The sequence below is a fragment of the Scleropages formosus genome, chromosome 7 (genome assembly GCF_900964775.1).
Source record: "Scleropages formosus chromosome 7, fSclFor1.1, whole genome shotgun sequence".
Lineage (NCBI taxonomy): Eukaryota > Metazoa > Chordata > Actinopteri > Osteoglossiformes > Osteoglossidae > Scleropages > Scleropages formosus.
The window spans coordinates 8420790-8439606 of record NC_041812.1 but is presented as its reverse complement, the minus strand read 5'-3'; the positions used below and the strand labels follow the sequence as shown (position 1 = coordinate 8439606).

General features: G+C 46.3%; 2 protein-coding genes across 2 annotated transcripts; both read left to right on the top strand.

Annotated features, from left to right (window-relative positions):
* The first annotated feature begins 397 nt into the window (after positions 1–397).
* On the top strand, positions 398–5970 carry adhfe1 (alcohol dehydrogenase iron containing 1). Its single transcript, XM_018757643.2, has 14 exons — positions 398–559; positions 794–831; positions 960–1015; positions 1464–1517; positions 2483–2637; positions 2724–2920; positions 3254–3331; positions 4062–4167; positions 4293–4445; positions 4535–4633; positions 4716–4794; positions 4961–5057; positions 5128–5285; positions 5367–5970. The coding sequence occupies exons 1-14, from the start codon at positions 507–509 to the stop codon at positions 5448–5450; spliced, it is 1407 nt and encodes a 468-aa protein (XP_018613159.2). The 5' UTR covers positions 398–506; the 3' UTR covers positions 5451–5970.
* A 1393-nt stretch (positions 5971–7363) lies between these two features.
* Positions 7364–17033, top strand: LOC108937496 (centrosome and spindle pole associated protein 1-like). The gene is made up of 27 exons (XM_018757490.2): positions 7364–7433; positions 8725–8836; positions 9080–9161; positions 9264–9361; positions 9797–10122; positions 10310–10663; positions 10970–11046; positions 11263–11359; positions 11639–11696; positions 11790–12046; positions 12241–12350; positions 12591–12672; positions 13144–13237; positions 13314–13461; positions 13542–13652; positions 13748–13860; positions 14074–14223; positions 14439–14669; positions 14755–14865; positions 14960–15026; positions 15113–15239; positions 15320–15453; positions 15566–15688; positions 15885–15928; positions 16067–16121; positions 16252–16355; positions 16444–17033. The coding sequence occupies exons 2-27, from the start codon at positions 8738–8740 to the stop codon at positions 16618–16620; spliced, it is 3429 nt and encodes a 1142-aa protein (XP_018613006.2). The 5' UTR covers positions 7364–7433; positions 8725–8737; the 3' UTR covers positions 16621–17033.
* The last annotated feature ends 1784 nt before the right edge of the window (positions 17034–18817 follow it).

Here is an 18817-nt window from a genome sequence, read left to right as displayed (position 1 = left end):
CGGCAACACAGGGCGTAAGGCCGGAGGGGGAGGGGACACACCCAGGACGGGACGCCAGTCCGTCGCAAGGCACCCCAAGCGGGACTCGAACCCCAGACCCACCGGAGAGCAGGACTGTGGTTCAACCCACTGCGCCACCGCACCCCCTACTCCACATTAAAACAACAAATGAAAATATAACAATAAAAGGTAAGAGAGAAATAATAAATACAGACAGAAAAAGTGTTGGTTCTATCATTTTGATGCACGAAAAACCAGAAACCAAGTTGTACCTCCTTGAAACGGTAATTTGGCTCCTCAAAACGGGAATTATCTCAACGAATTCACCCCGTTGTATGAGCAATGGGTTTGTGTCACTACGGAACTCGCTTTCCCACAATTCCGTGCAGCACACTTGTACTCGAACACGGCTCACCTAGTTTGGACCGTCGACCGAGAGTTTATTTCGTAGTACGGTGCGGGAGGAACGGAGGTGACCGCGCGCTTTCCGCGCGCTGAGTTCTGCGATGGCGGCGCACGATCGAATCGTTTATCTGCTGCGACAGCTGGAAAGAGCTTCGTAAGTGGAAGCACGCGGTTGGACAGAGAACTGCTGCTGTACCGCTAAACGAAAACGTAGACGAAAGAGAGCTGATCCAGCGGCCCCGCCGCTCGTCCAGAACCGTGTTTTTTTTTTTTTTTTTTTTGTTGTTTTTGTCGTCGACTTTATTTTCCACGGCGAGCTTTAAAAAATACTGATCAGTTTCTGAGCTCACTCAGTCTCTGGTATAATAAAGTTTTCCTCTGTTTTCAGGTGTCGATGTCCCACGCATTCTCACACGTATCACCAAGGTAAACCGATGAAAGGCTTTCAGGGGAACGGAAAAACATTTGGATCGCGGCGCGTGCGCTGCCTGCCTGCCTGCTCCGCTGTTGATGTTGAGTGTTTAACGCTGTGACGTCACCGTGTCTGTTGACAGTTTCTCCTGCATCCGCTCCTCCGTCGTGTGGTGGAGTCGCCGACTATGCCTTTGAGGTACCTGCGCGGATTCGCTGTAAAAAACACGTGTTTTAGAAATTAATGTGTTCTACCACCTCATCAACTTTTTGGGTGGCGCAGCGACGAGTGGAGCGATGCCTGTGCCTCCCAGGTGCTGGGCTGTGGGGTTGGACATGGGTTCGAATCCACGTCAGTGTGTGTGTGTGTGGAGATTCTCTGTTTTTGCCATGTTTCCTTGGGTTCCCTCCCACAGTCCAAAGACATGTTTCAGGTGAACTGGTGACTCTAAATTACCCTTAGTGTGTGTGTGTGTGTGTGTGAGAGAGAGAGAGAGAGAGAGAGAGATTATTATGAGTGTGTTCGGGTGGCTTCCTGCCCAAGGTGTACCCTTCCTCACACAGCGTGTTTCCAGGATGGGCTCCAGTGCCTTGGACTAACAGTTAATGACAATGACAGAATGACACGTTTCTCCTCTCTTCTCCAGATGACAAGCTCGAACATTAGATATGGAGAGGGCGTTACTAAGGAAATTGGAATGGTAAATCTGCATCAAAGCGTTTCTGCATGAGCTTAAGCGGGTACACGTGGTCCACGCTATATGACGTTAACGTGGGCCAAAATTGTGCATCTTATATTGAAACAGTATACAGTGGGTATATGCAGAATTTCTCATAAGAAATACTGGAAAACTGCTGATGTGGACATATTATGTTGTAATGTGATATAATTAAAAACATGTAGACCTGTTGAACCTTTAATATTTCTGATGGTTGTTCTACTGATATAATGATAAGTAATAAATCCCTAACTGTTTTAGGATGCTGCGCATACAGCACATTATGGAAATATGGTGAATGAACACAGTAGGAGCAAGATGCACAACCTGGAAAAAATAATTGCTAATGCATGAAAAGCAGAAATAGCACAAATTTTAATTTTCACGGCACAAAACAGATCAAGCGCAACACTAATGATTCAAGAGGGTTTTTTTATTTGTGCTGTTTGAAGCCGGGGGGGGCGGCTTCACAGAGCTGGAAGCAACAATGCATGTAGTATTTTAAAAAGTACTGCTGCAGGACTGTTTGCTTTTGTAACAATAGATTTTGAGTTAAAATGCATGTTATAGTGGGACATTTTGGATCCCTACACAGGTCTTACAATACATATCTGATGGTAACAGTGTCTGATAGTGAGTCATGGCCGCAGAAATAGCACCATATCTGCAAAATAATATATAGTGGAGCATCATACAGCAGGGACCATGTGCAGAGTGGTTAAGGACAGACTAGTAACCTGAAGGCTTCTGGGCCAAGTTCCAGGAAGGATTCTTACTGTAGTTTCCTTGGGCAGAAACAATGAATCAAACTACTTCAGCATCCAGCATCATAAGTGGACAAACCTGTAAGGTGCTCAAAAATTATAACGGAAGATTTCTACAATATTATGAGCATTTGTTTCATCTATCATGAACGGTATGCTTCTGCTGTGGTGATTTGACTGCAGGATCTTCAGAATCTTGGTGCACGTAATGTGTGCGTGATGACGGATAGGACCATGTCCTGCCTCCCTCCTGTTAGAGCAGTGCTGGACTCCTTGGCCAAACATAGCATCACGTACAGGTGCTATGACCAGGTGCGGGTAGAACCCACCGATTCCAGGTCTGTAAGAGCTCCCTCTCACGTACAGGTGTCTACAGCTCTACTTGTATGAATTACGGTGATGACCTATGACCCTTCCTCTCCAGCTTTAAGAATGCCATAGAGTTTGCAAGGAAAGGGGACTTTGACGTGTACGTGGCGGTGGGAGGCGGTTCGGCGATTGACACGTGTAAGGCAGCCAATCTGTACGCTTGCCACCCAAAGGCCGACTTCCTGGACTTTGTGAACGCTCCAGTGGGCAAGGGGCAGCCAGTAAGTGGGACCCTGAAGCCCCTGATTGCAGGTACTGTGGAAAAGGACCACCTGATAGTTTACACTGGTCTTCAATCTGTTACAATGTGGCCTAAATGAACAGTAGATGAGTAACCAGATATTTTAAATATTGAAAGATTTTGTTTCTTTTGGCCACAATATGAGCAGATCAGTTAAAAAGAAGCTTGCTTGTAAAGTTAATGTTCTGAGGTACTTAACTTTTAAAATAAAAATCTATTTCTACTGCTATAAACAAATCATCAGATACTTTTATGTTATTTTTGTCAGTGTCTACACCTGTAACCATTGATGTTTTCTGGTTAAATTTATGAAAATTATGTAAATAATTTTGTTTGCCCTCCAGTGCCTACAACTGCAGGAACTGGAAGTGAAACTACTGGTGTGGCCATCTTTGATTACGAACCATTAAAAGCGAAAACTGGTATGCATTTCTGTCATTAAGAATGGGAAATAGTCATCAGATCACGTGCTATTAGACATTCCTCTGAGTTTACTGCTGCATGACTGCACACCTACTGGTGTTTCAACTGGGGTGATTTAATGTGTGTTCTGGTTTGAGCTTACATAAGTTTGTATCTTGGTTACAAAGAGTCAAACAGTCAATTTACAAATTTTAAAAAGAGTTTCAAGAAAAATTGAACATTTTTACAGTTGCGTATATTTTAAAATTTCAGTTTGCACTTGAGTGAACACAACCTGTGGTTCCTCGACAAGCCAATAGATGTCAGTAAAGTGCATAATTGAAGAACTCCAAATGCAGGAACATGGACACAGAACAACTAAACAAGTTAATTAAAGTAAATAAACAACAGAAATAAACTACAAGGCACTCCAGTGACTTTGTATATTACATAATAAAATAAAAGCAAATTATACTTCGTTTCTGCTGTTGCTGTGTGTTTCTAATGGTTTCACTAATAAGAAGTATAGTGGTAAAAGTGAACGTTTACTAATGAAATTGATTTCTAGTCCCAGTTGTGTTTTTTGTCTTTACATATACTGTAATTATCAGTTTAATACTTAAAAAAAAGGCTTCAACAAAGTCTTTGGGATCTGACCTGTGGTTCCATGTTTTTTTTTTTTTGCCTTCATCTGAATTAAGTACAAGCTCTAGTTATTCCTAAAACCCTCCACTGTCAATTTTATTCTAGGCATTGCTAGTCGAGCCTTGAGGCCGACCCTGGGAATCGTGGATCCCCTGCACACGCTGCACATGCCGGAGCGACTGGCTGCCAATAGTGGGTTTGATGTGCTGTGGTACGTTCTCTTTGTGTTTTATCATCAATGTCCTACCTTCAGCTTTAAAGGTCCTCATGAAACTGTGACATGCGAGTGGAATTGAGGATATGGATACTGACACTTTGCTTTTGTTCAAACCTCAGTCATGCTCTGGAGTCTTACACTGCACTGCCTTACAAGGAACGCAGGCCACGCCCACTGAACCCTATCAATCGGCCTGCTTACCAGGGGAGCAACCCGATCAGTGACGTTTGGTCCCGTCATGCTCTGCACATTGTGGCCAAGTACATGAAGAGGTAATCCCAATCTTGCTCTATTGACTCCAGTGAGCTGCCTGACTGACAAACATGCCTTTCCATGCTTATCACGCATCGTCCTTCCGCAGAGCAGTCAGGAATCCTGAGGATGTGGAAGCGAGGTCCAGCATGCACCTAGCCAGTGTCTTTGCTGGGATTGGCTTTGGAAATGCTGGTGTTCACCTGTGGTAAAGTTCTGAATATTTACACCTCTGTGCTCCACGTGTGCTTTCTGGTTTGTAGTCACTGACGTTGTGTTCTGTGGCCTAGTCACGGCATGTCATACCCCATTTCGGGCAACGTGAAGACGTTCCGGGCAAAAGATTATGATGTGGATCATCCAATAGTGGTACGATATATTGGTTTCTACCTTCGTTTTCTGCTGTTCTCCATGTTGGAGCGGAAGGGAAATCCTTGTCAAGTCAGGCTGTAACCTTATGGAATGATGATATGTAATTAATGTGGATCATTAGGGACTTAATAACTAACTCACATGATGTCTGTTGTTCTTTCAGCCTCATGGCCTCTCAGTTGTGGTGACCTCACCTGCAGTCTTTGCCTTCACTGGCCAAATGTGTCCAGAACGACACCTAGAAGCTGCTGAGATACTAGGTAAAACAGATGAATGAAGTTTGACTAGAGGTGGCTGTCGAGGGATGGCATGTGACCCAGTCTTCCCCAGGTGCCGACGTTCGTAATGCTAAAAAGGAGGATGCTGGTACAGTGCTGGCGGAGACGCTGCGGGAGTTCCTGTATGACTTGGAGGTGGAGGATGGCCTGGAAGCACTTGGCTACACCAGGGAGGATATCCCTGCCCTTGTGGAGGGCACCATCCCTCAGGCAGGTGGCCCTTGGTGGGATAACAGAGAGACTGTGTATTTAGGGCTGTCACGGTAATTGGATTGTACTTCACTTTTACAGGAGAGGGTGACCAAACTGGCCCCCAGAGCGCACACACAGGAGGACCTGGCACATCTGTTCAAAGCCTCGCTGAAGCTCTACTGAGAGCCAGACGTATCTCTCGCCTACTGCGACCAGCTCACGCTCTCTGTCAGTATCTCAATTATTTGTAGCAAGGGGTGTAACTTACACTGGCAAAAGTCACTTGAAATTAGCACAATGCCAATAACACAAAATTATATGTAAATTACAAGGGTGTTGGAAGCAAAGTTCCAAAATCAGTGGGTTTTTAACCATCATTCCTGTTAATAGATGTGGATTTTTCTGTTTTCACAGTATTTTTACACAAGATGTTATTAAGAGTTCAGTCAGCAGGTGCAATAGGGATTATAATTGTCACTGTCCACTTAATGTGCCAGGTAGAAATTCCACCTCCTACGGTAGTACACTTGATCAAGGTAGTTACCCCGAATTGATGTAGTACAATTACCCTGCTGCTGTATAAATGGGTAAATCTCTTTTCAGTGTTGAAATATGAAATTTCACAATCAGTTTTCTCTGAGATCTACATCGCTTTGGAGAAAAGAGTCTGCTAAATGAACAAAAGTAAATGTAAATCACTATAAGGAGCTTAGTGTACAAACCTAACATGGAAATTCACTTTGGACAAAAGTGTAAGAGAATTGATTAAATTGCGATTTTTTTTTTTTTTTGTTTTGTTTTGTTTTTCTCGTGGATGATGGTTATGCTATTTTATTATGAAAGCCACATGCTGCTTTTGAATTGCTGTACTGCTCTGGGTGTATTAGAGAGAAGTAGTGCTGAAATAAAATAAAACAGGTTCAGATAAGAAGACTGAACTTTTGCACCCGAAGGTCTCAGCTGTAGTTGTATCTGCTGCTCTTGTTGTTCATGTACATGCACGTCTTCCAGGGTTTTCATTTAATTAAATACTAGATGAATAAATGTAAGTGTAAAACATTTTGAGACTGTGATGTCGGAGGCATTTAGCTTCTCGTTCACCAGTGGATGTGTTTTATGCACTTACCTGAGGCCATCTGTCCGTAGGGTCCATACCAACCGGTCACCTTCGCAGGAGGACACAAAATCACACACGTGCACTGTCTAAAATTGCTTGTCCCAAGTGGGGCTGCGGCAAACCGGAGCCTAACCTGGCAACACAGGGCATAAGGCTGGAGGGGACACACCCAGGATGGGATGCCAGTCTGCTGCAAGACATCCCAAGCGGGACTCGAACCCCAGACCCAACAGAGACTAAGAGAGCGGGACCCGGTCAAACCCGCTGCGCCACCGTGTCCCTGACACAAAATCAGATGGAACTAAATATTTAATTGCTTAATGTTGTCTCCCTATACTAAAATATTGTTATGCATATTGTACTACTTTCTCCCACATAAATACATGTTACCTGCTACGTCCACGCAAAACAGAAAACTAAAGTACAAGACGCAGACAGTGACACCCAAGTGACACGAGTCCAGCCCACAGCACAGGGCTCCCAAAGCAGGATGGTGTTGTTGGGTTGAGGCCTCTGCTCCCTCAAAAAGAATTCAGACCTCATCTGGAGACTAAACTAGAGACACACCTCTCCATACTGGACTGTATATCTAACTAATGCTCTACGTGAAATGTAACATTCACAGCTAGTAACTGGACACAAGCCTATGATACTATGTACGTAGGTACTGAAATTTTAAGAGTGTGGGACACAGAAGCAGCCTGAGAGAACCAATTAGAGCTCATCGCATCGGAACGGGGTGAAAGCGATTAGTTTTTTATTCGCTTTGATTAAAATTTATTGCGATAGTGAGCCGGACTCCTTCGAAATAACAGCGCAGCACAATGCTAAATTATAATTTCGCTTTCATCGCGCCATCACACACAGCGCGGTGGCTCCGAGCCGACAGGTGGCGCTGTCCCTGCACCCCGCGCCCCGTTTCCCCTGCTGGACGCTTCTTCGGTGGTCCCGCCGCGCTCCCCCGCGCGCTGTTCTGCGTATCGCTGGGATGGTCGCGCGCCTCGTCTGCGTGCTGAGCGCGAATTAAACTGCAACGGACACCGGGGGAGGTAATGAGCGTTCTAGTTTTTGTTTACACCGTTTTTACTGCACAGTTCACATCCTGAAGTGTAGGCCGTTCTTGCCGGCGACTGTTTATGCCACAATTATGCAGTTTTTCTTGTTGACCGGTGAAGTTACCGCTCCTTGGACTGAGTAAAACTGTAAAGTATCCGTCCGCGTCCGTCACCGTGTCACTCTCTCTGCGCCACGGCCACAGCTGTTCTCCTCATGTAAAACAAACTGAACATGCCATGGGAAAGCGCCTTCGGAATGTGACACAACTCTGCTTTCGTAGAATAACCGTATAACGGATTGTTTTAGCTTTTTTGCTCCGTTGAGGTAAAATGAAAGTGACCAAACTGCTTCGTCATGTAAACTTTAGAAGACATGATGATGATTATTGACATTCACTCAGCACATCATTCATGATCATGATGACATGTAGTCAGTGAGTCACTGACAGTGTGTGTGTAAGTCGGTGTAACGGCCAGTTTTTGATGCTGTGAAGTAACTGACTGGTGGCTTCACCACCGGTTGTTTGCTGGAAGTTGATGTCTTACTGTTCCGTAAACAATAAAATTGTGTTTGTCCGTATCAGCGGAGACGAGCTGAGTTGTGCAAGCCGTGAAATGAAAATGGACTTTCTGCTGTCTGGATGGATGTCTGTTTCAAGCCCAGAACCGACGTATCGATCTGCTCCAAAGAAGCTGTCTTTGGCACCGGTCCGGATGATCTAGATAAGATTAATAACCAACACAGTTGACAGTGAGATTGAAGTGCTGTGACTGTGTAAGTGGCCTCAGCTGAATGACTGTACAGCACACAGCAATGCTCCTGTTGTACAGTAGAGGGCATAGTGATTAAAAATTCAGAAGAGTCATCTGAAAATGGTCAAAGTCTTAAGAGGGGTCCTGCTCTAACACCTGTGAGTTTTGTGCTCCATCTGAATTGCTCTGTCTCACTGTATAAAAAGGGTAAAACAGAATAAAAGTCATCCCAGATGAAACGTGGCCTGTATAAGTTACTACAGTTTAACAACTGTTTGGTCTGTAAAGGTCCTGTTGGGGAGCAGCCTGTTAAACACTGAACACTCAGGTGTCCTGGAGAAACCTGGTGGCATGGAAATGAGGAAGGACACATGGACACTGCTGGAGCCACAGCAGAGTTGGGGGTGGGGAGGAGAGGGAGGGATAAATCTGGAGGGACACACTGCTCATCAGAGCTTGGTTTATACTAACAATTGCCACTTTTATGGTAATCTTTTTAAAAATTTTTCTTCCTTTATTATTTTGACTATAGGTGTCGATTGAAGATGGACGATTATCTTGATATCTTCCTGGAGGATCAAAAGGCTAAAGTGGCAGCAGAGAAGGCCCTTTTGGAGCAGGATCCTCCATATATGGAAATAAGGGTTTGTGTGCATCACACCCAAAACCTGCATTTGATCTTTTAATGTTCCAGGATTTTATTTCAAATTAATAATGACTCTGCTGTGAATTGTGTAAATGATTATTCTGCTTGTTCAAACACGCGGTTGCCCAGGCTTGAGAACATGGTGTCTTCTGTGAGGAGCTGGGTGTTGGAACAGGTTGGTGAATTGGTACTTGTTGGTATCTTGTACTATTTATGACCCTGTGGATTATCCCTTCTGCAGACAAGAACATGTGACGGACGCGACTCCAGTAGGAAGGAAAACATCCCTCCTGCCCAAGAGCCCTACCGTGTCCAGGGGAAAGGTATGGGTTGACACATTGGGTTTCCCCCTGCTGAATACATCTCAAAACTCAGATTTGGTTAAACTCCTCCCTTGACCATGGTAGGTGTGCTCTCCTCTCAAGAAGCTGGCTTGAGCCTGCCACTGGGGGATGACTATGAGAGGAAGAAGCAGAGGCTGCAGCAAGAGTTGCGCCAGGACTACAGGTGCTACATGGCTCAGGTAATGGCAGCTCACAGTGAGACTGTTGCCTTCAAATGCTCAGCCCTTTGAGATCTTCTGGAACAGTGGCTGACTGCTGGAGACTGAAGGAATTTGGAGTGCTGTATGATGCTGTTTGTTACAGCATTGCATAGGTTCATGGCACTGAACTTTTAAACAAAGAAAAGTTTGTGTTTAAACACATGTAGTGTGTGAACAAACATGCAGTGTACGCTGATCTCGCATGTACACAGAGAATAATCGGAGTGTTGGTGCTTTCGCGTCATGTTTGCTGAGTGTCGATGTAGTGGGCTTCAAGCAGGGTTCCTCTGGAGATGTCCCTTTGCTTACGTAGTGGGAACAAAAGTTTTGTTGATAATCTGGTCATGTTCTGCTATATATCAGTCAGTGACTTGGAGCCCCCAGTCCAATGCCTCTGTCTTTCTGCAATACCAGTTACAGGATCGCCACTCAGCCTCCAGAGCTGCTCCAGTAGCACCTGATGTTCTCCTCAGTCCAAGACCTCCAGTTCCTCGAGAATCGCTCCGTTCCATGAGAGACGTCGCCACCTTGACAGAGACCAAATCAGGACCACCCAGGGGCCAGAGTCGGTTGATAGAGGAAGAGACTCGGGAAAGCAGGCTAAGAGGCGCAGTAATGGACAGTGACTCAATGCTAGATTGTTCTGAAGAGGAGATGGACTTCCCAGATCAGGGACGGGACAGCAGGAGACACAGAGTTGCAGGCAGGAGAAGACACAAGTTCCGCTACAGAACGGACAGGTAGGTCTGGTCCTCTGAGGAATGCAAAGATGAAGCCCAATAAATGTAGCTAAATCAGCTCCTCTGGTGTGTGTGGAGGTGAGACAGTTGCTTGTGTAGGTGGGTTTCCATGTTATCCGGTAATGGAGATGATGAGGACCAGCTGAAGAAGACTATTGAGTGCATTGGACTTCTCCGTCTCCCACAGAGTGGATAAGCACAGTAGAGGCTTGGAGCTCTGTGAAGGACATGACTACAGAGGGGGGAGGAGTCTGGAGCTCCCTGGAGAACATGAGGACTATAGAGAGAGGAGGAGCCTAGAGCTCTACAGAAATTGTGATGACCACAGAGACAGGAGGGCTCTAAGACTCCATGAAGGACATGATGTCTATAATGAGAGGATGAGGCTGGGATTCTTTGGAGGCCATAAGGAGTACAGAGGGGGCAGGGGTCTGGAGCTCCTTGGAGGACATGAGGACTACAGAGAGAGGAAGGGTTTAGAACTCCATGGAGGCCATGAAGATTACAGAGGGAGGTGGAACTACTGGAAGCCACTAAGAAAGTATGGACATCTTTGTTTACAAGTTTTGTTGCCCCTCCTCTGTAGTAACGTGTTTTTTGTGACCATAGAGCGAAGTCCGTTCTCTCTAGGACCCATAAGTCCCATTCAGTGGGTAGAGAATAGAGGCTACTGGCAGCCAAATCAATGTGTTCCCCTGGCAGTGGCCGGAGCTGCCTCATGTGACCCAGTCTATGTGACACATGCCCTGGTCTCTGGGTGGCCTCTTTGAGCTGACCTGCCTATAGCGGCTGGGTGGGGCGTTGTAACTGAGATTCACTCTTTCTCAGGATGTTGTCTGTTTGTCAGACCACAGGAGCTCCATCAGCAATCCAGATGTGGAGTGGACAGTGTTAAGGCAGAGTTTGCAACCGGACTGATGATTGGTAAGACATCTTTTGAACCTTCTGGTATTTTGTGACAAAACTGAAATGAAGTAATAGCAGCCGGCTAAAATTTTTCAGAATGTGCACATCATGGAGTCTTTCAGAAGCCGTACTTTTTAACAGCTTTTTTTTGTTTCACCATTCTGTGTGAGATGTGTGTAAAATGTCTGACCAGTGTGAAATGTTGGGACACTTTGGTTAAATCTGCATCTGCAGGGATGAAAGAGGCAGAGGAGGAGCAGAGGAGGAGGAAAGAGCACTACAGACAGGAGCTGCAGGAGCAGATTGCTCAGCAGCGAAGGAACAGAAAGAGGTCAGATGTCAGGGGAACATTCTGCATTCTGAGCGCAGGGTCTGAACAGGTTGGCGTGTGCTGTCCATGGGGGTGTGAGCAGGGGTTAGGGTGGATCCCTTTATGAGCAGGGGTCCACCCTAACCCCTGCTCATAAAGGGGGATTTCACTTCTTCCTGCTGTTAGGGACCCCATCCCTGTCATTCCTATACAAAGAGGGACCCCACTTTTGTGTCGTTCCCTTATAGAGAATTACCGCAATCCTCTCATTCACCCACTAAGACAAATTTTACTCTGCAGGGAGAAGGACCTGGAGCTTCATGTAGCTGCAACCGGAGTAAATGACCCTGAAAAACAGGTACCTTGTGCACACTCTGCTCTCCTATTGTAGCTGTTTTTTTCAGAGAATGTGCTGTCATTCTGCTGAGCCTGTTTCTCTTATCCTTCCCAGCCAGATCGTATCCCACAGTTGTCCCGTGGATGGAGGGCAGTCCAGCAGCGGCCCTGGTCTGGCTTGGGGAATGTGGCCTGGAGATCTCCACCCCATGGCCACTTAACAGAAGAACAGGAGCCCCCAGAGCAGCCGCATGTAGCCTTCAGGTCCCCCGTACTGAGGGCGCTGGCAGGAATGAGAGAGGGCGGGACCAACCCTCCTAAAGAAGACCCCCAGAAAGGGCTCTGGAACAACCTGGGACTGAGCAGCCCCAGGTACAGTGACTCATAAACACACAAACACACTGCCACTCATGATTTCCTTAACAGTAAGTTTGTATTCCAACATAACCACACACTGACTAGCTGAATGAGATCTCTAGCACTCTGTTCTGATGTTTATCACACACTGCTGTACTGCAGTTGGCACTTGTGCTCTTAATTGATCTGTTTGTCCCTATTGGGCACAGTGTCCCCCCTCTTCCAGCATCCGCTCTGAGCGATTCCTACAGACCTCTCTCGGACAAAGCCCAAAACTACCACAGTGCAAGAAGGTGGCTGAACCCCAGCTGGAACTGTCGTGAGTCTTCCCTTCACAACTTCATTTACTCATTTCTTTATTTTCTTATTTACTTACTTATTGATGTAATTGCTCATTTTCATAACAGGTATTAATGTTCTGATATGACTTATGTCCTGTGGATGTGAGTTTGTAATCCTGAAGTGAGATCAAATCTAGGTGATCTACAGGGATCCTGACTACAAGTGACTGTGTCTATCACTGCTTTGTGCTCACGTGGCTGTTTTACCTTTGTGCCAGAGCGAATGGTCCAAGATGGACTACAGGGGGTCCGACCATATACCACAGCCCAGGAAACATCTCCTCCAGGAGCCCCGCCAGTGTGAGTTACACAACACTTTTAGGGAGTCACTTTGCTTAGACACCAGAAACCCTAAAGCCAACTGGGAGAGAAACTTATTACAGCTACAGTTAAAGGTAAATCAGGATGCACACCAGCTGCTCAGCTTATAAACACCCTGGGACTGGAAGTCTGTTTGTAACTTATTTTATTTGTAATTCCAGAATCAATGTAGCTACCTTGTAGCAATCAATAGAAGATTAATAGGACAGACATTCTTCCATTTATTCACTGGTTAGGTTTTGTAAAAATCTGATGTACCTATAAAAAGTACAATTTTTGTATTAGTGTTATTTTAAAAACACAAATTATCTACTTTAAAATGACTGAAAACAAGAAGGAACCAGTGCACATTTTTTTTCCCATTTAAATGTTACCAAGTTCTAAAACATAGATTCAGAAGTTTGTAAGAGACTACCCAGGTCCCTCAGGAAAGTGTTCCTTTCTCTTTAGTGTAGGCGATTGGACTGGTACTGCTCCCCCAGCAGGGAGGAACAAGCAGGCAAAGAATGTTGTGCAGAGCTACCGGGAGGAGCTGAAGCAGCAGGTACAGCAGACACATAAACTTTACCGTCGGCCTTCTGGATCCAAGGTGATGTTCACCGAGTTTCCCCAAACCCCAGATACAGGATAGGGAGGAGCAGCGGAGGCAGGAGGAGGAGCACAGGAAGTGGTCCGAGGCCAAGCTAGAGGAGGAGATGAAGGCCTACAACCCATGGGGTCGGGGTGGAGGTGGAGCACCCCTCAGGGACCAGCTGGGGAACCTCATTGGTACGTCATCTGTTCGACTTCTCTTCGTGAGCTGCTGCTGCAGTGCCCACACGTGCAGTGACTCTGCTTTATGTCCTCAGCTGACCTCAACCAGATGCACAAGTCTAATGAGGAGGCGTACCTCCATCCTGAATCCCGAGACCACTGGAGACCAGGGCCAGGAGCTCTCAGCAGCCCACTCAGATTCTCTGGTAGATACACTCCATGCCAGTGTACTCAGTCTCCGGTAGATACATTCCACCCATCCGTACTCAGATGCCTTTTTGTATTTGCTGGGGGTTCACAGGTCACACGTCTGCTGAGATACCCTCTTCAGTTCTTGACAGTGTTTCCGCTGAGCCATCCACACCTCAACCACTTTGTGAACAAGACAAGTACAAGGAGTTCCTCAGGCAGCAGGTATGAGTCACAGTTTCCCTGGAGCACTGCCTTCATACTGGAATTGTTCTGGGTCAGATGTGCCTGTGAGGTTGAGAGTGTTGCTGCACTGCTGTGTGGGGTTCAGAAAAATATGCATTCGCTGCACTGGTTTACTGAGTGACACACTGACTGCTTGTGGGGAGGCACTGCGACGTCCCGACCAACTTGCTGTCTCTGTGCTGGGAATCTCAGATCGAGGAGAAGCGGCGAAGGCAGGCAGAGGAGCATGAGCGGCAAAGGCTCATGGATGAGAAGGATGACAAGAGAGTGGCAGTGGAGAGAGCCAAGATGCTGCGAGAGTTCGAGGAGGAGCAAGGGAAGAAGAAGAAGAAGGAGATGGAGGTCAGTAGGAGTTGAACTGCTTGTCACAGACTAGTGGAAGTTGCCAGCAGACACCAGCCAGCAACATTCCTGATTGGGTAAGGTCAGGTAAAGTCAGGTAAGGTCAGGTGAGATTAGCGCTGCAGTGCAGGTATATAAAAGGAGCTGCAACCCAAAAGTGAATGTGTCACTGTTGATTGTATTCATGCAGATGCATGATGTTGTTTCCTCTCCAGCAAAAGGCCAAGAATGAGGATCTGCTCCGCCAGGCAGAGGAGTGTCGCAGGGAGGAGCAGCGCAGGAAACAGGAGCAGGAGGAACAGCGCCGGCTGGAAGAACAGCAGAGACTAGAGGAGCAGCGCAGACAGCAGGAGCAGCAGAGGCAGGAGGAAAAATGCAGACAGGAAGAGCAGCAGAGGCAGCAGGAGGATCAGGGAAAAAGGGAGAGACTGTTTCGGCCAGAGGAGGTGCTGTTCCCTGATCTTACACAGAGCACAAGAGGAGAGATTAATAATTGATGACAGACCCTGACAGCCACATTCTGTGTGACAGGTTTCCAGACAGCCACCCCTTCCCTGTGCCACTCAGCAGAGAAGACAGGCCTCCCAGTTCATGCCCCGCCCCCCTTTGGTTGACCACTGGTACCCCACAGCCCCTCAGTCTGTGAGTTTGTGGTAAATGATGATGCTGTGGTGGAGGTAGGTGCTAAAGGTGATAGAGACCCAATCCCAGACTGCATACCCTCTGTTCTACGCAGGAGCAGTCGGTCCTACCTCCTCGGTCCCCACCAGTCCCAGCACGGAGGAATCAGCTGCGTGCCGAAGGTAATGATGAGGTCAGCAGTGCCCCTTGCTGGCCCGTGCTGTCAGCTTACTGTGAGCTCATTCGATTCTGACTTGTCTGTTGGCAGAGGAGAGACAGGACATCTTGAACAAGCTGTCCGCCTTGAGCAGGAGGCTGCGTGCTGAACAGAGGCGTCTGGAGGAGCAGCTGCTGCAGGCAGACATAGAGGAACGGGCTTCATCTCCAAGAGTCAGGTGTGTGACCAAGCAGAGCTCGGGATGTGTCCGTGTGTTTGAACATGTGAGGCAGTTTGAGAACAGGTTGTGATCTCCAGGTCCAGGGAGAGCCCCCTGCTGGAGGCATTTGACATGACCAGGCTCAGCCTGCAGGCACCAGTACGGAGACCCATCTCCAAGACCACAGAACCAATCAACACCCGTAAGGACCTGAAACTGTTAGAATGGAAAGGCAAGTGCCCGGGGGGGAGGGGCAGCATTAGCATAAAGGCAAAGATGATAGGACGCACTGTCGAGTCTCAGCAACGAAATAGCGATGAAGTGCGTTCCTATGCATGTTGCAGGTAGCGACCGTCCTGAGGAGCGCACCTCCTCGCTTGGCCCCCAAGGGAAAGACCCCAGTCTGTCCAGTTTGCGGGGAGAGCAGCACACCGCAGGCAGCCGTTTGCTGAGGAAGGGTATCAGGGGTCAGTGGAAGCTGGAAATTCTTACTCAGAAAGAATCTACACAGCCCCTCAGGGCCTATGTATTAAACACAACACAGTCCCTTAAAGAAATGTGACCTGAGTCAGTCTGCCCCAAAAAAGCTGCCTTTGCAGCACTTCCTGCAAAACGTCTTTCTTGAAGAACTGCGCTAACTGCACCCCGTGTCTCTGCCTGCAGATGATGGACGTGTGTGGGCTGGAGATGAACAGACCTGTCGTTCGGTGAGTTCTTTGGGTTTCAGTAACTATGTGTGACCTGGAATTTTCTTCTCTTCAGCGTATCTCATTTGGGTTTGCCTTGACCTTCATGGGCTCCAGTCTGTTGTTCCCAACCTTCTGAACATGTCACATCTGTTCCAGAGTGTGGAGCCATCTCTCCAGAGCTCCCTCTTAGAATCAGAGAGCACTTTCATTGGTGAGAAACACAGTTCAGCATATTTACCAGGTCTGGTCAGAAAGTCAAGTTTCAGCCAGGCTCCTGGGAATTGTATAGGGCTTGTGTGCTTGTGTATGATAGTAGTGAAGTTTTGGGTTGTCTTCCTCAGGGCCCAGAGGACAGGCCCTCTCTATAACTCGGGAGCCTGAACGGACCAGCCGCCTGTCTGCACGGGAACGCCGCAGACTCTCCAGGAGGACCGACGCCATTGACGTGAGCTATCCTTGCTGTTATTTCACTGCCTTTCCTGGGTCCCACCTGTCAGCTCACTCAGAGCTTAATTCTGTGCTGTGCTGTGTAGGAAGTGAGGCCCAGTGAGAGTGGCTCATCCATGGAGATGGTCAACAAGGAGTGCTGCGTGAGACCCGATACCTCAGACAACCTGAAGCACCTGCTCACCAGTCAGAACCCAAGGCAGAGTCTGTCCAGCAGGTCCCTGGTGCCTACCTGGGATGGTCCGTCCACCTACCATGGCTGAATGTGTCTGAACTTGCATCCCTGACACAAAAAACCGTTTGTACAGGGCTATCAAGCGCGATGGACCCTTTTGCCTCTGCATCCTGTCATTACAGTTAGGTAAATGTGCCATGTTGTACCTCATTTATTCCAAAATGCTGGCCCAGGATCTGTGCAGGGTTCGCCCTGATACAGAGACTGTTCACATTCCGATCATTTCCACAGTCATTTGGTGCTGAGGCCGCGGGTCCTTGGACCTTTGCCACACATCCTCTATATTCTGCTTCTGTGAAATAGTTTGGAATTTGAGGTTAATTATGCGTGGATGTGCAGTTTTGTCTAAATTAGCATTAATTTTACTATTTATAGCTTGTAATATGCAGAGTTAATATGTACATATTGAAAATGTTTTGTTGGATTTTTGTCAAAATTTTAATAAAAGATATTTTAACACTGGTTTGAAAATGAATGGGCGGTTAATGGAAATTATATAAATCATTATGGGCTGTAAAGAACAAATCAGAACTGTTTCCTGGAGGTCTGAACATATATATTCAGATTTTTATGTTCTGAATGCTTGATTCTACAATTTTATCATTTTCAATAAGACTTCCACATAGCTATGGGCAGCAGGGGGGTTTTCCAGGAACAGTTTTATCCATCATGGACAATGACTCGCACCCTCTGCACACCACCCTGGTAAACAGAGAAGCACCTTCAGCAACAGATTGGTCCAGATGTGCTTTTCCAAAGAGCCACCCAAGATGCCTCCAGCCAACTGCCATCAGGCTCTAGGTGGTACTGAGCTGTTTGTACTGCTTTTATTTGCACATTTACACGTGTTTATCCGTTGCTTAAGTAGGATACATAAAAAAATACCTTGGTGAAATAGCCTCATGATTTACTTACAAAAGACAAAACAGGTCTTTGAGTTTTTCCTGGACATCAGCATTCTGAAATGCCTTTTTAATGTTCAAAGGTTGAAAATGAAATGCAAAAGGTGTAAAAATTTGTTTTTGTATTAATGGATTTTTTTAAAGATGTCTCACCAAGCTGTTCCTTGTTGAAGTTAGAATACATTGGGTATTTGGAGTCTCTCAATCAGACTTGGTGAAAAATCAAAAGTGATCAATGTTCAAATTAAAGCCAATATGGGGCAGCAGGTGGTGTAGTAGTTAGGGACTATGCCCTTCAAACTGAAGGTTTCCAGTTTAATCCACCACTCCTGCTGTAGCACCCTTGATCAAGGTACTTATCCTGCAGTACAAATTACACAACTGTATAAATCGGAAAATCACTGTAAGTAGTCAAGCATTCAACCCAAACGTTGGAAGTCACATTGGAGAAAAGTCTTATATCAGTGAAGGTTAATAAAAGAGTTTCCCACGTAAAGTTCTTTAATCAGTTTTCTCCCTGAAACTTACTAGCTTCGAAAATAGCAACATTCTTAAAATAGTCCGTCACCTTTGCACGTTAATCACTGAGCCCTTGTGATTGAAATGAATGCTGGTTATTTTATGTTTACCATAATTTCCATTTTTGTTGAGGAAATTGACACCCTGCACGGAGAACACCTTGTTGCTAAAAGTGTTCGAGTCCCACAGATGTCTGGTCTGAAAAGTCCAGCCCCCTTAATGCAATACCATCTGAATACTTGATCAACTTACCAATGAATTTCCATACATTTCTTTTTTAGACAGTGTAAGAGAAATGGCGAGAGTGAGAGAGGGAACATGACCCTGGAGCACTGACATCTCACACACTTTCAGCTGAAAACATCCCCTTGGTAAAAACTTTATAGGGGCCCTCAGTAACAAAAAGGCAGATGTTTCTGGACTCTTTCCCATGCAAACTGCTTTCTGCTGACTCACCTTTTCTCACTTTAATTAAAGAGTCTGTCTCAACGCCACTAATAAATAAATGATAGCCAGACTTTCAGTATTTCATGAACGTTAATTAGTTATTGTGGATGTTAGAACACTCAATCACTGAATATTTGTTATTTTTACTGACAAAATAAGGAATGATCACAACCAACATTTTATTAATAAACTGTCAGGAGAGATAAAAATGTTAGCCACTCACCCACCCCAATGACAGGTGAAGACTTCTTTAAGGGTAATGAAACATGTGGGGGGGGGTCACACTATACTGTAATGAGTAAAGGGCACCAGTGAGGAGGACTGATGCTCCCGCTGGGGGTCACTGTGTGTCGTTCG